A 20,579-nucleotide genomic window follows, 5' to 3' on the forward strand; every position below is an offset into this window, starting at 1 on the left:
AAATTTTTTTTTGCTTTTACGAGCTAACCAAAAAGTATAGACCATTATATTTTCATACACTGACTGTACAGAACATGTATATATGCGGAGGATGGGTTTCTTGGACATTTGTTTATATTTAATGGCGCAGCGAGCCTCTTTACAGAAACTCTTGGCTAAAAGATTAGCTACCTGCTTAGCTACCTGAAGCTTGAGCTCCTTCCACAGGCTTTTACAGGACTGAGGTCTAGAGACTGGCTAGCCATGTTTGGAAGAACAGATATGTTGAGTGTGACCCAAAGAACATATCTGTTCTTCCAAACATGGCAGGTTAGGTTGATGTCAAAGAGTGAGTTTCATCTGACTGCAGCACTTACTCCAAGCCTTCTCTGAATTATATAGCTGTTCAATGGGAAAGTAAAGATGAGCCTGTACATGTGCCTTGTTGAGCAGGGGGACCTTGCAGGTCTTGCAAGACTTCAGTCCATTACAGCGTAGTGTGTTACAAATGGTGAACTTGGTGACTGTGGTTCCAACTGCTAACTAACGACACAGGATGAGCTTGTTAACCTTTCTCGTGATCATCCTAACCCTATGAATCAAGATCTCGCATTAAGCTCCAGACTTCATGAGGGTGACTGATGGTAATCACATCAACAGTTGTCATCTTCTCATCAAACTTCTTGACGACGGTCCTGTAGCCCATTCCAGCCTTGTCCCGATGTACAATCTTATCCTCGATGTTCTATGACAGCTCTATGGTCTTGCCAACCATGGTGGAGAGACTGGATTGGAAGAAACTAATTCTGTCGACAGGTGTGCTTTACACACATAACACATTGGGATCAGGAGTATCTGTAATTGACTGATTGTTTGTAACGTGGCACATAACCAATCAGTGGGAACCAGAATTCTGTCTAGGCTGTAGGGAATCAAATACTTGTTTCACTTAATGAGATGCAAATCAATGTATAACTTTTATGTAATGTGTTTTTTCTGAACTTTTGGTTAATATTCTGTCTCACTCCATTAAAATGAAACCATCATAAAAAATAGAGACTGTTCATTTCTTAGTCAGTGAGCAAACTTACAAATTCAGCAAGTGACCAAATAATATTTTCCCGCACTCTAAGTAAGTATCAGCTAACAAGCCACTAATATTTTAATCACCAAAACTAAGCACAAACTTCTGGGATGGACAGCAACCCATAATAGTAGTTACATAATTCATTTAAAAATTCTCCAACAGCAGACACACTGTGCAGAGGTCCATCAGACACTATAACTGTCTGTCTTGGGACACCTATCAGTCAAAGTGACTGTGCCCCGAACGTGACTATCCAGCCGGAAAAGTTGGAAAAATTCACCCAATTCAGGATTGAATCTCTGAAACAGCAGTCTGTCAGTCTGTCTGCACAGTGCTACTTCTTCTACTTCTATAATAAAACACTGTTTCATCACTACCTTTTTACATAAAAAGATTTTAATTAGCAAAACTTTTGGCATCTAAAGGAATTATTTCTACAAAATTCCAAACTTTCCACTGCAGGAAAGGTTTAAGTACATTGCTTAGTGCAAAACAAGGTTAGACAACATTTTTCATTTCTAGTGGCCATTTGTGTACCTTGATCAGTCTATTTCTAACCTTTTTAATCATTTAATTCATTCTCTACAGTTATATGCCAATTTTAGATTAGAGCAGATATTTTCAGTGCATGTGTGATAAATAACAAATAATTCCAAAACAAACACATAAATACTGGCCTTACACAGCTTGTCCACTAGGGGCCTGGCCCAAATGTCCCACATCTCATCACAGCTTCATCAATCACTTATATTATATTAGATCAGAGGTTCCCAAAGTGTGGGGCCCGCCCGCAGAGCCATTGTAGGGGGGGCGCGGTATGAAAAAAAAAAAAAAAAAAAAAAGAGCGCTTGGACACTGTGGACAGGTTTTTGACGGGGCTCCCACACAAACGCAAAGCAGGAGATGAAGCATCGCCAAATATGTTTCCAAACCAACTTCCTTCCAAGCCAAAGACTAGAAAATATGGTGAAGCATATCTTCCCTTTGGCTTCACCTGCACAAGTGCCATGGTAGGTCTCCCCTGCAAAATTAGTTTCCCTGCGTCGGGAGCAGCGCTGGGCTCTCCAAATCACGGACAAACAGGATCCCACATTCTTGATTTTTAGTTCACAAACACTTCTTGTAATAACTAACTACTCCTGACATTTTGGACATGTTAGCTCTTTATGCAGTAAAGTTACAGCGGGATACAAATAATATCAGGCTGATCCTGCCACAATTTGTTCCCCCTGTTCAAATCACGGACAAACAGTATCCCACAGCTGTTTATGTGTTTAAACCCATTTTGCACAGACAGACATTTTTTGAAAAATGTATTGACAGCAATGTTGAATATTATTACACAGGAGAAAAACAACTACACGTAAAATAATTACACCGTGACGCCTCTGCCTTTCTAAATGGAGGGACAGTAACTGCGTGTGTATATGTAAGCGTGTAAAACCTGAAGATAGTCAGATTAACAGTATTTTGTCTCTATCTGCCATTCTGCAATTCATCTCATGTAAACAATAACGTGGCGCACAGCGTGACGTGAAAAGAGGCACATACCTTTGTCGTTACATGACGAACTCTGTATTCCTCGTCCACACGTAAACATAAAAAAGGAGTTTTAAATAATCTCCGTTTTCGGTGAATCGCAACGCCGTTTACGTGTTGACGAAAAGCCCAAACGCATAGAAACAGCTGAGTTTTCAAAAATACCCGTGTAGGTGTGGACGCAAGAGTTAGTAGTGTATTTTATTACTATCTGTAATTTATTGCCGTTTACTTGTATTTGCTTAATTGTTTACTAAATGTTTGAGGTGTGAAATAAACCGCAATGGAGTTTGTAAACAAAATATGAGTGTGTGTGTTTGGAGGATGTGTTTGTGCGGGGGGGGGGGGGGGGGGGGGCGGCGAACATTTTTCTTGTAAAAAAGGGGGGCCTGGCAAAAAAAGTTTGGGAACCACTGTATTAGATATTGCTGAAATATTGTCCTCAAAGGTTTCCAGCACCATTCTGATGCTAGTCTAATGCCATGCCACCTGTTTTGTCATTTACTAGGTTCAAAATCATTGTATAGCTGAGGCACAGGAGGCAGAGCCAGGTCAAAGACAAAAGACTTCAGTCACCGGGAAATCAGTAGGATTGTTTCTGGGTTGGGTTTCATTTCCTCAAGCAGAAAACAGATTTTTAATTACCGAATAGCCTGAAACAAAACAAAACTCTAGTACTGTTTGTAAGGCAAACTATTTGCGGACCAATTGTGCTTATATTTGTAATCAACATCAAAAGGCCCATACTGAGGAAGGAAAAGAAACAAACCCTACAAGGCTAAAAGGTAAGTATGAGGGCAGCAAGGAAAGAACATGTAATAATTGGAAAAGAATGAAGATGTAAGCAAGATGAGAGCAGGCAGAAGCAGGAGGTGGGTTTGAGATTCCCACTGCAGATTGTCATCCTGTTCCAGCCTGTCAGGAGCAGATGGACTGAGAGACAGAAAGAAGACGTATTTGACAGGCCTGGTGATCAAAGTAGCCGAAGAATCAGAGCATCAGTCTTTGAGTGCTTTCAAGTTGCAGAGGTTCAGCTTGAATGAGGGAGGCTTTTACAGTGCTGAAGGTAGATAGGAGGAGGTCAATATTCCTCTGCTCCCCTCTTTTATCCTCCAGCTATTCATCAGTCTATCCACTCATCTGTGCCTTCTTGCCTCTTCACTAACATTTAAAGTGTAGCAATAGAGGGAGACTGACAGAGATATTACAGACGAGGCTTCCATTGTTTTAAGATCCAAATCGATCAATAAGGTGAAAGATATACGCAGGCGAGAAAGAGATGGACGATACATGAAAAGATGAGCAATTAATGACTACGCTCATCCAGTAACTCAGCATCCATTCATGCCTCCTCTGTTTGTTTAACTCGGTGTAGTCAACTTCTGCCAATTTCCAATTCTGCAGACACATCCCAAACTTAGTATTTATTCATCTCTCTGAGCTACATCCTCACACTTTGCCTGAGCCACAGCGGTATTCTGCAGTAGTACTATTAATCTTTCACCTGTCTGTCAATCCAACCTGCATCTTTAAACAGACTTGCCACATGCCCAACAGTAGCAGCACCAGTTTGTTATTTATTTTCTAACAGCTCAACAGAACTTCCAATATTACAGCAGATGTGTGCATATGCCTGTAGCACTTTCAGCCTGTTGCTTGGTCGACTGGCATAATTTTCTGATGTCACATTTCAGTGCATGTGTCTCCAAAGCTTGAACCCTTCTCAGAGTTTGTTAATCGCTTATTTTCTACTGCTTTACTGGAGCAGCTGGAAGATAAAAAAAAACATTACATGACTAATTCAAAAAAATTACCCTAAGTTCTCTACAGACATTTGTGAGCCCAGGAGAATGGATGTTAAAGACTTCTCCTGATCACCTCCGTGCTCATCTAACAACACAATCAATCTGTCAAATGTGACAAAAACTGCAATCAAGCACTTGTGCTCCTTCCAGTTACTAATCAGGGCAAATCTTCAGGTCTAATATCAAAACTCTTGTTCCTTGAAGACCCACTTAAAGCTATTCAAGACCACAGATTTCCATTTAACACACTTTTGACTCCATGGCTAATTTGCCTCTTTGTATAAACTGTATATTATCCATAGGACTTAAAGTTAAAGTCAGAGGAGCAGACTGTAGGGTTCATGTAGTGGTTATAGATGTGTGCGTGTGTGTGTGAGATCATCAAGGTAGCTACATTATATCTCTTATATAGTGTATGTTGAAACTTTACAGAGCAGTTAGATTTCTAGAGGGTTAAATACAACATTCAAAAACACCAGCAAGTTTTCAGGTATTCAGTATGAGTCACAAAAAATGCTAAATACAAACTGTGATGTTTTTGTTGGCTTTCATATTTTAGAAACAAAAGACGTATGAATCACTATAGCTCAGAGTACAATCACTCAAAATGTGTGCTCTATGACACCGTAATCCAATCACACTCCTTGTGGATTCCTAATCGCCACAGGCGACATTACCATCATGCTCTGACATGATGGTAATGTCTTTCAGAGTTATGTATTTAAATTCACTACTAATATTGTAGACACAGGTAAGATAACAGAGATTTTGGATGTCTAAGTAGTTTCTTTTCATTTTATAAGAAAGAAATCATGTTTCCCTCAACACCCATACTGAGATGATCTACTGATCTATCAGCACCTACATTTCCACTCCAGTTACCTATTCTGTCCCTGAAACTTCAAAGAAAGAAAAGGTTCCTTTACACTGTTGTTTATATGTGATTCCACTTCAGTCTGAAGACCCTCAGAGATTAGGCAAATTAGTTCAGTGATGTAGAAACAGCTATTCTGACAAGACTTTCTAAAAACATGGCAAACCAGACGTTCCAGCTGTGTAAGCCTCTCTTGTCTTGCTCAAACAGAGCAATCAAAAGCTGTGCTTGGGCCAGATTTAAATGTTATCTTTATAAAAAGTAAGTTATCCTAACAAAAAGCAGTCTCTACTCACACATCCCTAAACTTCCAGAATGTGCCAACCCCCTGAGCAGGGACTTTGCTGGGCGTAAGATATGTAGTTCTTATTGAAGTTAAGTGCATTGAGCCCCTTCAAATGTTCCTATGGTTAAAAAAAGCAGCTAATGCATCCATCCCTCACCCTCTTTCAGCTGCAGCAGTACTGTGCTGTCAGTGGGATCGCTGCAGAAGTAGCCTCCGCCCTGATCATCCCAGAACAACACGTCCTGCCTCAGCTGCAGCTCCTCAGCCCACTGTAGCCACTCTGTTTGTAGCGTGGCCTCGTACAGGTCCAGCAGACCACATATGATGAAGGCATAGTCATCCAGGAAGCCAGAGATAGACGGAGATCTGCAGAGCACAGAGGGAGAAAGTGAAAATCAGAGGAGCAGGAGAGGAGAGTGGGAATGAGGACAATTTTCATTACGAATTTATTGATCGATGTGTTGACATGAGTTACTTTTAGTGAACTAGTTTTGCTTTGTTTTTTTCTCCATTCCATGCTTTACTTTTTTATACTGCCTGAGGAAGACAAACAGCCAGATGGTAAAGAAATGTGGAGGAACTGCCTTACAAAGAGCCTGAAGGAGATACTTGGGACAATCCACGACTACATTATAATACACATAGTTAGCCCAGTATAATCACTTCCTGAAGCATTTTTCTCAATGTGTAATTATTCATCTGTGTTTCTATAGTAAAGGCAAAGACATTCGCATAGGCACACACAACTGCATACATAAGATGTCTGACGTTTGAAGTAACTCTTTTTCCTTCTCCCACTTCCTTCATTCAGATGAGTTCTTTTGTCCTACCAATCTCTCCCAATTTTACAAATCATTCTCTGTCAGTGAAATTGATTCTGATTTATTGTTCAAGACTTCTCCTTCACAATGTTGCTACTCAGTCGCTGCAAATCAGCTTCTAAATTCGAGTGTTATTCCACCCCATGCTACTTTTCCCCTCCAATTCTCATGACGGCACCCCGTCTGAGTGAGTGCATGGGGACAGACGGTGACAGGAGGCCAGACAGTGCTGTGACATGAGAGGCTGATGGCTGGCAGTCAAGAGGCTGAAAACAGGAGGTGCACTTGGAGAAGATAAAGTGCATGATTTTAAGGACATGGAGAGGTGAGGAGTCAGAGCGCAGCCTATCTTCCCCGGAAAAAAGGCTGATTCATGAGCCAACTCATACACAGTGCAAGAGCGCTTGTTCTAGCCAACTCAACACAGTACAGGACTGTGCAAAAGTCCTGACCCATACCCTCTTTTCTTTTGTTTCCAAGGAGCCAGAATTTCTTGTTATTTTTAAATTGGTCTTAAGCAAAAGTTCTAAGGTTTTCTGAAGCTCTTTTAAAGTTTTTTCTTTGGGCTTCTGCCACTTTATTCACTCGTTTCAGTCCCTGTAACCTGACAATTTTCATATAGATTATTATGTAAAATAAATATCTCGATTTCGTGCGATATTTTTAAAGACCACAGTCATTAAAGTTTAATACAGAAACTACTATTCTATACTTGAAATTTTAAAAAAAGTATTCATTTAACTGACTCTAAGCTCTGCACAAGATTTCCTAATTACCCAGATCTATGTTTACAAATGGCAAATAAATGATTTTTCTTATATTTTCTATATAGTTAAAGCAATGTGATTTCTTTTTTGTCAACAGGTAATCCGTTGTTTTTTGAGTTTGAAACATAAATAATGCCTTCCAGCAAATTGATGCGTTCCCATAAAATCCATTAAAAGAGAGAAGTCGTAGGGTTTCTGTGGAGTGAAGATATGAAGGATCACACCTCTGTTTTACAACAGCTGGGTATAAGCTAACATTATATTAACATTAAGAAGGACTCTCCTCCTGATAAACAATTTTACATTCTCAGATCGTATAAGAGTTTATTTGCCAAGTGTAGGAGTCCAACAATGTTACCTCCACTTCAAGTTTCACTAACGCCGGCTAACAGCAGCTGATAATGGCAAAAAACAGCAGAGCTTAGAAAACGCAAAGACAAGTCCTTTAAGATGCTCGGAGAAATCTTCCTTAAGACTGATAAAAGAAATTATAAGAAATCTTGACCATAAGAATTCAAGCTGTGCTGAAGAATAAATCTGGTCATTCCAGTTACTGAATTTCATGCGTGACAGAACTGTGAAAACTCTGTTTTTGCCTCATATTCTGTACTTCCATTTATATTTGCACATTTCAGTAAATCACTGGATTCATTTCCCACTTTCCTTACAAAATATAAAATTTTACACTAGCTTAATACTTTTGCACAGTACTGAACTTATAAAGCAGACCTATATATATAATAATGAGAATTTTATATTCCCTAAGATCTTTGTTGCATGAGCCTCGTGAAGTCTGGGTCTTTAGAAACACCCACACTATGCAGTGATTTAGAACTGCAGTATTGGCACAGAGTGTCTGCTTGTGTAGAACCTTTAAATTGAAGACTTTTAAAATAATATTTTAAATCAAATTTAACACCAGACACATCTATTGTATTTCAGTAAAACACAATCTCAACCTTCCCTACACTCACACAGACATTACTAAGCCAGCTTCTCAATCATTTTTTCTTAGTTTAAAAAACAAAAGAGGACAACAGCCTTTTCAGTCACACAACAACATGTCATCTGGCTGAGGTGACTCCAGCCACAGGGATGACAGCCAGAGACGAGCGCTCAAAACGACCTCGCTGACACACAAACACAAAAATGTAAAAAGCCTTTCAGAAATACTCGACAGCCTTTTCATTCACACCTTCAACAGCCCGTGTTAAATGAGTCATTTCCCTGAGAGCAAAGATAAAACACCTTGTCAGTCTACCGTATCATAGCACCGCGGGGGACACTTTTAGAATGATGGCTTCATCATGGTTCCCAGATACACAAGCACTCACTACCCACTGAATAAAGCTTAGATGGAGGAACTTAGTGGGTGATGTGGGTCAGAGAAAGGCAACGGGTCCCATCGTTTTAACAACAGCACTGACCTTTATGTTCGAGTCTAATTTAATATGCATGCTCGTCCTACAGAACGTGCTGCTTGAGGAGTCCATTACATATGAAAAAACACAACAATGTGAACAAAGGAGAGACAAAAATAAAACACATAGAAAGAGATCCCCCTTTTTGAGTCATTAATAAAACAATGTAGCTAACCCTAACAGAAGCCTTTGGTACTCTGCAGACCCTTGAAATTAATTTGAATGCCCTCATCTAATTGCTCTTTATGCGCCAGCCCATCAGCATGTGTGTGGGATTGTGTGTAAAACTGTAATTGAACGGCAGTGAGGTGGAAAAAGAATAACTGACTGCACACTATTAGAGTGCAGTCAAAATCACATCTGATTATTGGCTCAAAAAGTTTGAATTTGCATTACTACATATTATTGTGATCTTTGGGAAAACAAGCAAATAGACCCCCACAGTAATGACAGGCTCATGCTTAAAAAAACAGATTCATTTTAGCACTAGAAAATAGTATGTTATTTAAACTGCAACAGTCATTGAATGAAAACAAACCATCCTTAAAACTAACAGCCTATCCCAGCTACCATAGTGCCAAAGGCATGGTACACCCTGGACAGGTTGTCAGCCTGATGCAGGGCTAACATTAAACTAAAACAAAATAAAATAAATGAGGGGGCTCCACTATAGGTCAGCTGGTTGACCAGGCAACACATATGCCCCTACAAGGGTCTGAGCTCCATTTCTCCCCACACAATTTCATCTGGCCCCACCCTTTCTCCCTACTTTGGATAGTACAGAGTAGACTGCAGTCTAATAAATTCTACAATGCCAAAAAAGAAATCTTAAAAGAAATTACTAATTGAGAAGTTGCTGAAGAGGCTACAACAGCAGCCTGAGTAACGAGTCAACATCACCAGTGACCCATTTGCAATGGCTGTACTGGATCCATTGTCATGCCTTCCTTTGGTTCCTAAAGACCTTGGTGATACTCTTCATGATCAGCTCCTCAACATTACCACGGCCTATTAACCCAGTTAGCCCGAGCACCTACTATTCCTCCTGCTAAATTAGCCCACGGCCCATATGTGCCTGGCCTGGTGTGACAGAGTGATTTACCAATGTACTGAAAGTAAACCAGGCCTGAGAAAAGGGCTTTGGTAAGCACTCTCAGTGCTGACCCCATCCTGAATTGGAACATTATGAATGAGACACAGGCTGTGGAAGACGGAGGCTCGTGGTGTCTATCTGTTTATATGTGTGTTTAAAATTGCATGCATTTCATGCTGTGCTGTGGGATTCCTGGCATATTTTTCTGCTGATTCGGCTATACTGCATACTCACTCATTCGTAATAACTAGGACATAGGGCTAGCCAACAGAACGGGGACACCTGGAGTTATGGTGTAGAATCAACAAGAGACTCTGTTCGTTCCGCTGTGTTTGTCACACTGATGAGAAATTCTGTTTGTATTTGGTCTTCTTGGCCATTTCAACACAAAAACCTGAGCTTAAGCTTAACAGTATTAGCTTAACTCTATGCCATCTTCCACTTCATGTTAGGCTTAACTGCAAAAGGTTAAAAATCAAACACGGCACCCCGTAAAAGAAAACAGTCATTCTAAGACAAAACAGATTTTGTACTGTTGCTATGTGGGCTGAAAAAAAAAAACACTCATCACGAGTCATTCAACAGGCGTCTTTAACCCAATTAACACAGGGCCAGTCTTGTCTCAGATAGACAAAATGATAGAAACTAAAAGAGAAAAACTAATTACTGACCTGCAGCATGTAAATGTGGCTTTGCTATAACCAGGTTACTAGAATGCATGTGAACATGTTCTCTGATTTCTCAGAGTAACCTGATTTATCCAGATATAACCGTTTCCTGTTTGCATATAAACAGCCATCTCAGTACAGAACTACTGCGTACCGCTCCTCTACTACAAAGTGAAAAAAACATATTTTCCACATCCTATTTAACAATGTCCCACAGTACGAAAGAGACACAGCTTTATGTCATTTGACATTGAGAAGCTCGAGATTATAATCTCATCTCATCTCAATCATCAACATCTGGAAAAAACCTGGTGTGGAGGATCATCCCTTGCAATTAGACCTGGGTCTCCAGCTATAACAGGGCAGTCTTCAAAGACTACACAATCATCAGCCTGAAGGTAGCGAGACTGAGATTCTAGACCACAGAGTGAGATTAGAAACCTGACGTTATGCCCTGACGTCTCAAGGCCCCTGAGACAACTTTCAGCGGAAACAACCAGAACTCTGATGTGTTCCAGCAAACTGAAAGTTTTTCTGGCAATGCACTGACCACAACTCAGCCACCTCGAGAACTCTGTCTGCCTCCCAAAAATTAAAATCAAGTTGAAGGATCACCGCTGGAGAACATCCAGTAGATGAAGGCACAAGTGTCCACTAAAATATAAAAATAGCAAAATGCTCAAAACAGTCTAGAGGCACAACAACAGGAATATTTTAAAGGAGAAATCAACCAAATCCAAAATCAGCTAAGGCTTCTCATTTTTGTGGGCCCAAATTCTGGATCACACCTCATAAATCTAGCAAACACTTCAAGAAAGCGAAGGAAACTCAGACAAATACAGAAGTATTTCCTTTGTGGTCTTCTGCTTTCTTATAAGAACTAAAACATTCAACAACTCTCTCGGCCGAGGAGGACTCAATTTAGCACAGCTTTGTTTGGTGCAGTGGTTCAGCAAACCTTTACTTTCCATAAATCATATTCATTTCATTTTGGTTTCACTCCATAACCTTCCCGCCTCACCTCCAATGACTCTACGCCCTACCGGTGAGGTTTGCTAAACCTCGGGAAAAAAGAACACATGCAGTGTCTCTGAGAGAAATTTGTACTACAGATACATCGAATCAGGAATAAAATTCTGAGACTCTCAAAAATCCAAATCAAGGTTAGGACAAACATCCTCTGACAGCTTTCAGTCACAGTTAAATATTCAAAAACTGCAGGACTGTGTGGGTGTAGTCTGATATGTATGTGAACAAAAGCATCAAGCAACCAGCTGTCATCAGATGCTCATTCTGACCATGATCACTGAATTAAAGCTTTTAAAAACTGAGCCATCAAAACTTTCTCTCGCTTACATCTGTTGCACCTCCATCTGGTCTCCACGGTAACAAGATCGAAGGATGGTCTGCCGCTTAGCGTCCCACAGGTGCTCCTTTAGGAAACCCCCAGCCTTCACTGCTCTCTCCACCAAGTCCTTGTCCCCCAGCACAGCTCCAACACGAGCGTAGGCCGACAGCATCAGGCCTAACAGGGAGAAAGTAGCAGTGATGTCGTTGAGGGTGATTGTATCGAGGTCACCAAGTAATAAAATGACATACTCACTGCTTAGGTATCAACATGTAGCCCCTACCACTCTTTCAATTTAGTTATCCCCCCCTCTCTCCTTTGAAGTCCCCCTGTTCCTCCTCTTGTCCCTATCTGCATCCATCCTTCCTCCCGCTTTCCCTCCTCCCATCTTTCATGTAGTAAATCAAAGCCTAGTGAGTGCACAGCCTCGTCTTCAAAGTTTTGCAGCAGAGGACAGGTGATTAATGGCAAGGTTTCTTCATTAGAGAGGAGACAGAGAGTCTTGCGTCTAATTGGAAAGTCCTCAGGATCGCCGAGCTTCATTACCTCACTAACACACACTGTCTGAGACGTCAGCCCTAGCAGCCAAATTCTTGGGTGCACTTGGGTATGTGTGCTCTCTTGTAATTAATCGCATCTGAGACAATGTGCAGGACAAACAGTGCTAAGGAGACATCACACTAATCCTAAATGACAAGTGTCTGTAATAATCTACGCACACTTTGACACTGCAGAAAAACGGCATGCTCATGAATATAAGCTGTATTTACTGTAAATATATGACAGTCTGATAGAATTGCTTGTGATAACTTGGCATAATCAGAATCAAACTGTCTTGTTGAGAAAAGAAGAAGTCCTCATAATCTGTCAACTAATATAATGTAAGGTGTCCGTTTCCGTTGTGGAATTAATGGTCACATTGTGGCACAGCCAAGAGAAAAACTTCTCCTTTCTGGCACGCTGTGTTACACTTTTTATCACGTCTGCAACCTGAATCACTGATCAGACAGATCACTGCCTCTGATTAAGAAGCTGAGCTGTCTATCGATACTTAGCTAATCCAGCCAAAGGATCAGTGAGCTCATGCCACAGCTGTGCACAATTTACAAGACCCGCTACTCCTCCTGTGTTAATGGTCAGAATTTAATCAGACTTACAGACAGTGATCCACTTATTGGTCTTAACCCAAACTGTGCCCAAGGTCAACATCACATTTGTCATTTTGAGGCAATAAGCTCAAAATTGTGATCGATCTTGAAATGCTTGAACTACTACGTCACTGACATTGTTTTGGGGTTTTTTTTGTGTATGTCCTTTATAGTGACATAGCTTGATGTTTAAAGTCACAGCTTTTCCACTGGTGCACTCTAGCACTGTTACCTAAAGGTCGCTGTTCAATTTCTCCTGCAGCATGGAGGGAGACACAGTGTAGGTCGAAGAATAAATAGTAACTCTAAGTTTGAAGCTTTATATTAAATAATGGCTAAACTTTGTATGTAACAACAGATGACATTTGTTGATTTGTGTTAAGAAAGAAAGTGCAGGTTGACAGTTACTCTGTGGGACAAATGAAATTCAGTCACACAACACTAACTGACCAATCAAGGCAGGAGTACACAAACAACTGTGTTTACTGCTGTTTTGGGAGGTAAAATTACTGGTTTTGTCAATGGAGTCTGACCGAGTTCTCTTCAGGTAAAAGGCTGGAAATGTCCTAAACATAGTGTACACTTAAACGGATATTGATTCCTTTTTGGTGGCTGAAATCCATGTTGGTGCTGACTGTGTCCTCAGCAGTACATGGCTTTAGTTTCTCTGCTGTGTGCTGTCTGCTTGAGCTTTTGTCACTGCCATCTACTGAAGAAAACAAACTGACCATGGATCACAACCTCAGCCAGCCTTACTTCAGATAGAATTATCTATCCCCAGCTGAGCAGGCCAAATTACTTCTGATATCTCAAATTTGGTTTACAAAATGCAGACATATGTATTGGGTATCGCCACTCTAGGAGTGTTTGGTCCATTTAAGGTAAAAAAAAAAATATATTAAAGGACTAAAGGGGGGGCTGAGAAGAGAGTCAATTTTCTATCTATCAAAAAATGAACACATTTAGGTAAATTTATGAGAAACTAAATAAGTAAATAAGTTTCTAATTATTTCTCATCTTATCTTACAGAGCTCACAGTGCCCCAATAGTGCATTGGGGTCATTAGTTATTATTAATCTGTGGCTCACTTTCACAGTCTGTCTTCTGTCCCATCTTCCTCCCCTCACCCACAGCCAGTCACAGCAGATGGCCTCCCCTCCCTGAGCCTGGTTTTGCTAAAGGTTTCTTCTGGTTGTAATTGAGTTTTTCCTTCCCACTGTCGCCAAAGTGCTTGTTCGCAGAGAGTCATCTGATTCTTGCTTTATTCTCTATTATTTGTAGCTTCTTTACTTTAGAATATAAAGATCCTTCAGGGGACTGTTTTGAGTTGACAGCTATATACTGCTTCTTAGTGGAGAGCTTGCTCTCCTGCTGCCTGGGTGTTTAGTACCCAGGGGCCACAACAGAGAACAGGCAGGCTGTACAGAGGGTAATTAACACCGCCTCAAAAAAAATCTCTGGCTGCCCTCTGCCACCCTTTGAGCCCATCACCAGCTCCTCCCATCTCAGGAAAACCAGAGCCATCACAGGTGATCCTTTGCATCCCGTCCACCACCTGTTTGACCCGCTGCCCTCCCACACCTCCAGACTTACAAACAGCTTCTTCCCCTGGGCCTTTCTCACATACGGTCTTTTCTTTGCACTACATCTAAGCACTTTGCAACTATTTTGTTCTCTATTGTGTGCCTTTCTCTTGTTTTGTATAAATCCCTCTTGATTGTATATATTTCTCCTGTTGTGTTTTATTCCTGCTGTGTACAATTTAGATTTTATTCCAGCACAGTTGGTCTGGAGCACCCACAATTTCGTTGTACATTAACAATGAAGGACTATTCTATTCTATATAAATATAATTGAATTGATAAAAAAATCAGGAACAGGTTTTCACAGACAAAGAGTTGCAGTATGACCAAAAAGGATAAAGTGATTTCAGTGACACTTCACTGTACGAGTGCAAAGCTAACACTCTGTAGACGGTCGCAGCACATTCCTCTCACAGTCAGCTGCATATGACTTATTAATGTGTATTATTGCTCCAGGTCTGCCTCGTTTTAATAAAAGAGAACTTGTGGTCTGTTGACTGCCTGACTAAAATGATTGAAAAAGGTGCTGTTGGAGTTCTAATAACGTTCCTCATGAGTTATTGATTCCAGGAAATCAAAAATGTGAATTTCTTTCCAACCTAAACCTGAAAAGTAAAGCGATATAGTTCCTTGACTAAAGAGAACATTTGTTTTTAGTGGTCTTTTGTTCCCTATAAATTTGCATAAATTTCCACATACATTTTCCTCTTAGTTTTCCCTTCAACTGGCCCCTGAATTTGTTTTACCCTCAGTGGCCCTAATATATATAAAGCTGCACCATTCACCCTCAAATGTTTTTGTTGACATCGCCAAGCCCTATTACTGCTGCCACTTATTACGATTACTCATCTATTAAACATAAACATCAATGATCCTGAGCCTAAGAGCCATTTGAATGATTGGAAGTGACCATTTCAATGCTGTAGTATAAACTTTACCATTCCAGGAGGCCAACATCTTGGTGTCCAGATGAGGGCGTGGCCGACTCTTCCTCACTTCGGCCATTTTGGCTCTGGCGGAGGCCAGGAGCTCATTGACTTTCTCGACAGTGATGCCAAAGCGAGCAGCTGTTAACTCGACTGAATAACGCACGATCAGCACATTCTGGCCCTGCAGCTCCCCGTGGGGGTCCTGGCAACACACAGTACAGGGAATAAGAGGGTGTTCACACATACTGATCCACACTGACTGCAGCATTTTTCATGTTAATGGTTACTGACACTCTCAAGTCACCTTAAAGTCGTCTGTGACTGAAATATAATAAACCATTATCATTCTGTGCATATTCATTTTCATTCCCTGAGCAAGATCAACACAACTAGAACAAAAGTACCTGTTCTGGAGCAACATTGCCTTGCTCTTTGACCCCATAGTGATGCATAAAGATGTCAGCCAGCGTAGCATTACCAGCGGCGCCCTCCACCACGTCTGGTAAGAGCTCCCGAACTTCAGAGGCTGTCCACACGCAGAAAGCCCCCTCTCGCTTTTCTGGTCCCCCCAAAGCCGGGACAGAGTCTGCATCCTCTGCACTGTAGAAGCCCCCAGACTGTTTCAGAGAATGCACAAACACACAGAGAGGGCAGGAGGAGGGAGAGGTGCTTTTTAAGGACGAGAGACAAAACACACTGTTGTAGATCAGTTGAGAAACATGCATCAGTATTCACGACACTCTTTCTGTTGCTGTGACATGATGACGAAAGCAACTATCTGAGAACATGCAAAAATTAGTTTAGACACTGAAATAATTCGGAAAGCTCAAAGCTAAAAGTAAAAACACATCAAAACCTAAAACCGTGGCAGTTGGTTGGAGGAAAAGCAGGACGATTTAGCATTTTTTTCCTAAAATGAAGACTTAAACACTGCACTGGTACTGCACGTTTTTAAGATCATAACTGGCTTATTAATGTGGTTGGGAAACACAGAGATTTGCCAACCACAAAGTTTAATAGGGTTTTAATAGATCTACTGTAAAAAAACACATAATGACTCTCAATTAATTTCAACCCCTGTGATGCAAGAGAAATCAAGCTTCAGGTAGTTAAAAAGGAAATACAGAGACTGGAGATCACTGAGACCAACAAGGCTCACAGGAAACCAGCTGAAGTAAAAAAGTACTCCAGTAAATTAGCCTGAGGACAATCACGGAGTCTCCCTCACTGTGGGAAGATCCCACCCACTGTATTACAAAAAAGCGGCATGAAGTCTGTAGAAAATGATCTTTGCAGCACCAATTCATTAGCCTGTAATTGCATAATAAATCTTAGGGAATATTATTATTGCAACAAGTCTGGTTTTAATTGTGTGCCCAATTCACTTCTGTCGCCTCATTTAACAAAAGGAAAAAAAAAGGCTTGACCCTTAGACGAGAGGCAAGAGTTTAAGAGGCTATTCATCAACGGGGTCCCACCCACCCCGTGACCTTGAGGATGCATGAACAAAAAGAATCCACAGAAAGGAACTTAATACAGTGTTTGCTTTAATATGCCTGTGCATTGATTCTCCAAGTCTGTGAAAGACGTCTTGACACATGCTCAATCATCCAGGTAAGAAAATCCCCAAAAACTTTTTTGGGGCTGTAGAAAGATAAACACAGTTATTATCATAAATATCCCCCTTAGCTCCACAGTGTAGGGGTTTACACATTTGCTCAGCTGGAAACATAAATCCTCTTCAGGGTTGTATCAGGAAGGACATCCGGTGTAAAAGCTCTGCCAAACTAAACCTTTAAAGTTACCCGCTGTGACGACCCCTCGTGCCAAAGAAGCAGCCAAAAGTAACTATTTCTTGTGAAATATGTTTCTTTATTTGCTGATTTACAAAATCAACATAATGATGGTGAAGAGTTCCCATTACCACAAAAACAACACAGCAGTTCTGCCACAGAAATGGCAGACTCACCTTGTCACTCAAGTCTCTGGAGACATAAAGCAGTACGTCCTTAGCCACTTCTGCAAAAAACTGCTCACCTGAAACCTGGAAAAACAGAAATGCACACAAGTCACCTCCCAAAGCAACATGATTTAACCTTAACATGATTTAACCTTAACATGATTTAACCTTAACATGACCTCACAGGTACTGTCACGTGGAGTGGTCTCTGCAGTATGCAATGAGAGTTTTATTCATTTGAGTTTGTATGTTTGTGTCCTAATTAGGGTTTGTTTTTCAGTCTCTGACTTAAAAGCAGGCCAGCCCAACATGCACTCACGGGAAAACTGAAAACTATGGCATTCAGATTCTTAAGTTGTTTGCTGCATCATAACTCAGTGCTGCCCACTGCAGTGGAAAACACTGTCAAGTGTTTGCAGTGATGTACTAAAAACAGTAGAGTACTGTGATTTTGACTGAGGGTTAAATAAATAAAAGAAAAGTTACAAAGCACAGTCTGACCACTCCTGGATTTTTAGGACTTATGCTGATAGAGACTTTGAGGAAGCAAAAAAAATTCCAGCATTACAACATCTGCAATACTCTTTATACTGTACTATATTAGCGATGTGTGAAACCACTTGAGATGACTAGATGTTTGATCACTGCTGCCTTTGATAGTGATCATCAAAATTACTGCGTAGTTTAAGAAATGCATCCATTTCTAATTCAATTCTGGGTCACAGGGCGCTGAAGCCTATCCCAGACGTCATAAAGTGAGAGACGGCGTACAAGCTGATCAGGTCAGACTTTACCCTGGGATTCACACCTACGGTCAATTTAGAATTTCCAAATAACTTAACCTCTTTGGACTGTAAGAGGACACACGGGGAGAACAAGCAAAGGCTCCAGGCTGGATTCAAAACCAGGACCTTCTTGCCATGAGGAAACAATTCTAACCGCCACACCAGTGTTTCGCTCAGCTAAAGCAACCTAAGACGTCATACCGGCCCATCCTGATGGGCAGTTACAAACAAGTGAGATGAAAGTAAATAGATGTGAAGCAGAGCAGTTCTTGCACTACTTTGTCACAGGAAAGGAGGGACTGTGTGTTGGGAGTGTCAGAGTAAAACAGTAAAACACACTGGACACGTAAAATTCCTGAAACTATTGTATGTTTTAAAAGTATTTTTTTTAGGCTCACCTATTCTTAATGCAGCCGTTCACACAGACTGTGTAACATTGCAGGACTAATTTGCCGCACTCATTTTGTAATTTCACATTGTGGGCCACATTCAGCCTGCTTTGATCTTAAGTGGGGTGAACCAGTGAAACCCTCCTTTCTATCAGTATAGAGGTGAGATATCTTAGCTCAAAAAGACGTGAAATTTCAAAACTGCCTCTCATTTTTTCAATATAACAAGGAAATGCTGCTCTAGTAAATGAAAGAAATCTGTTATCACAACTCTCTGGGCTCAAACTGTAAGAAATAAATGTATAAAATTACAGAATATGTTCTGGTAGGTCACTGCCCAAACAATAAGCCTCACAATAACAGCACACGTGTCGTCACTGTGAGTGTTTGATTTGACTCTGAAACAAAGTAAATGTTTGCCATCTCTTATGCTGGAGATTTTAGGTTGGGTGGGTAACATTAATTATGCAGACAAGAGAGAAAGATCAGAGCTAATTACACTGTCAGATACACAAACAGCCACACAGAGAAAATTGCACACACCTGGGAAGCTGTTATGTAGGCAACAGCCAGCTGAGCCTGGTCGTACAACATCTTCTCAAAGTGAGGAACATGCCAGGAGGAGTCTGTGGAGTAACGATGAAAACCCTGAGATAAAGAGACATAAAGAGGGAGGCTGCTTAATTTTACTCACTAAAATTAGTTTAAAGTATCAGTATTACAACATAAGTACATCTGACTTGAACTAAAAACACGATTATACAAAAGAGACCAAGAGTACATCTGTGTGTTTTTGTGTCTGACATGAACAAAGCAGGCCGGGGCATTAGAGAAGCCACTTGTGAACATTCTGACTACTTTTTATTTAATTTTGTTGTTACTTCATGAATAAAATGTCCTAACAGTACAAAATGCCCATTTTAAGAGCCTTCCTCTAGAGTTTGGGAGTCCTGTTGTAGTGTAGAAATTCCCACGGGGATCAATAAAGTATACATCATTATTATTATTATTACAACTGTAGTTTGGTTTGTTTATACCTGTGCAATGTGGTCATGGATGCCCCCCAGTGCCATCATGCGAAGCGTGTGCAAGGCCATCTGGAGAGCCTCGACCCCTTCCGATGTGGAGCGATTCACAGTCCAATAGGATATGAGGAACATCAGATTCACTACAGACGCACAGGCAAGAGAGAGAAACAGGAAAAGAATTGCTGTCAGATAGCCAAATGAAGAATATTCTACAAGTCTTAAAGCTACAGAGCTGACCACTTGGGCTCATGTCGACCTGGTGAGGGGAACTTTGGAGCGTCTCTAAAGCCTCCATACTCTTCCTCAAAGGAATGTGCGAGCTGCTGAAAGCAGCGATTAGCCACGTCTGGAGCCAGTGGAGGACTTTGGCCTGCGTTTGCGGTGATGGTTGTGCCTTTTTTCAGGGCCTCAATGATCCTCTCCCCGCTGGACTCCAAAGCAGGACGATTATTCTGCCACTGAAGAACACAAGCCATACTTCATGTCGTTCATACACTTTCACAGAGACAGTACAGGAGGGTAAAGACAACAAACAAAAATATCATTTCCATCTCTTTAAGGACTTTTTTTTCACCCACTCTAACACTGCATGAAATCTGATATACTAACGTTCCCTAATTCTTTAAGTTTTACTACCTGATCTATGATTCTGGTGAGGACCGTCTTGAACCCAGGTCTACCTCCACGGTCTCTGGGAGGGAAGTAGGTGCCTCCAATAAAAGGTCGAAGTTCTGGAGTCAACCACACACTCATAGGCCAACCACCACCTCCACTTGTTGCCTGGAAATGAGGCAAAAATTATGGAGGTGCATTAGCAGAGTGAAGCTGAAAGAGCTTTGCATGTGAAAATGTAAACGTATACAAACCTGCACAAAGGTCATGTAGACCTTATCCACATCAGGCCTCTCTTCTCTGTCTAGCTTGATGCAGACAAAGTTTTCACTAAGGATTTTGCCAATTTCCTCATCCTCGAAGGACTCTCTCTCCATAACGTGGCACCAGTGGCATGTGGAATAGCCCACTGGAGGTCAAGCACAAGAAAACTCAATGTAGTGGTCCAGATATCTGT

General features: G+C 41.0%; 1 protein-coding gene across 3 annotated transcripts in view; it reads right to left on the reverse strand.

Moving 5' to 3' along the window:
* The window catches only part of spata20 (spermatogenesis associated 20), a 53,717-nt gene that overhangs the window by 31,503 nt on the left and 1,635 nt on the right, over positions 1-20,579 (reverse strand). For all 3 annotated transcript variants that reach the window (XM_005448005.4, XM_003438524.5, XM_025909821.1), the window contains exons 4-13: positions 20,377-20,531; positions 20,147-20,290; positions 19,767-19,968; positions 19,520-19,650; positions 19,026-19,130; positions 17,318-17,392; positions 15,753-15,965; positions 15,358-15,550; positions 11,697-11,865; positions 5,728-5,936 (exon numbers count right to left, since the gene is read on the reverse strand). In XM_005448005.4, coding sequence (XP_005448062.1) covers positions 5,728-5,936; positions 11,697-11,865; positions 15,358-15,550; positions 15,753-15,965; positions 17,318-17,392; positions 19,026-19,130; positions 19,520-19,650; positions 19,767-19,968; positions 20,147-20,290; positions 20,377-20,531 — 1,596 coding nt within the window. The remainder of the gene's footprint in view (positions 1-5,727; positions 5,937-11,696; positions 11,866-15,357; positions 15,551-15,752; positions 15,966-17,317; positions 17,393-19,025; positions 19,131-19,519; positions 19,651-19,766; positions 19,969-20,146; positions 20,291-20,376; positions 20,532-20,579) is intronic.

This window comes from Oreochromis niloticus, linkage group LG8 (genome assembly GCF_001858045.2).
Source record: "Oreochromis niloticus isolate F11D_XX linkage group LG8, O_niloticus_UMD_NMBU, whole genome shotgun sequence".
Classification (NCBI taxonomy): Eukaryota; Metazoa; Chordata; class Actinopteri; order Cichliformes; family Cichlidae; genus Oreochromis; species Oreochromis niloticus.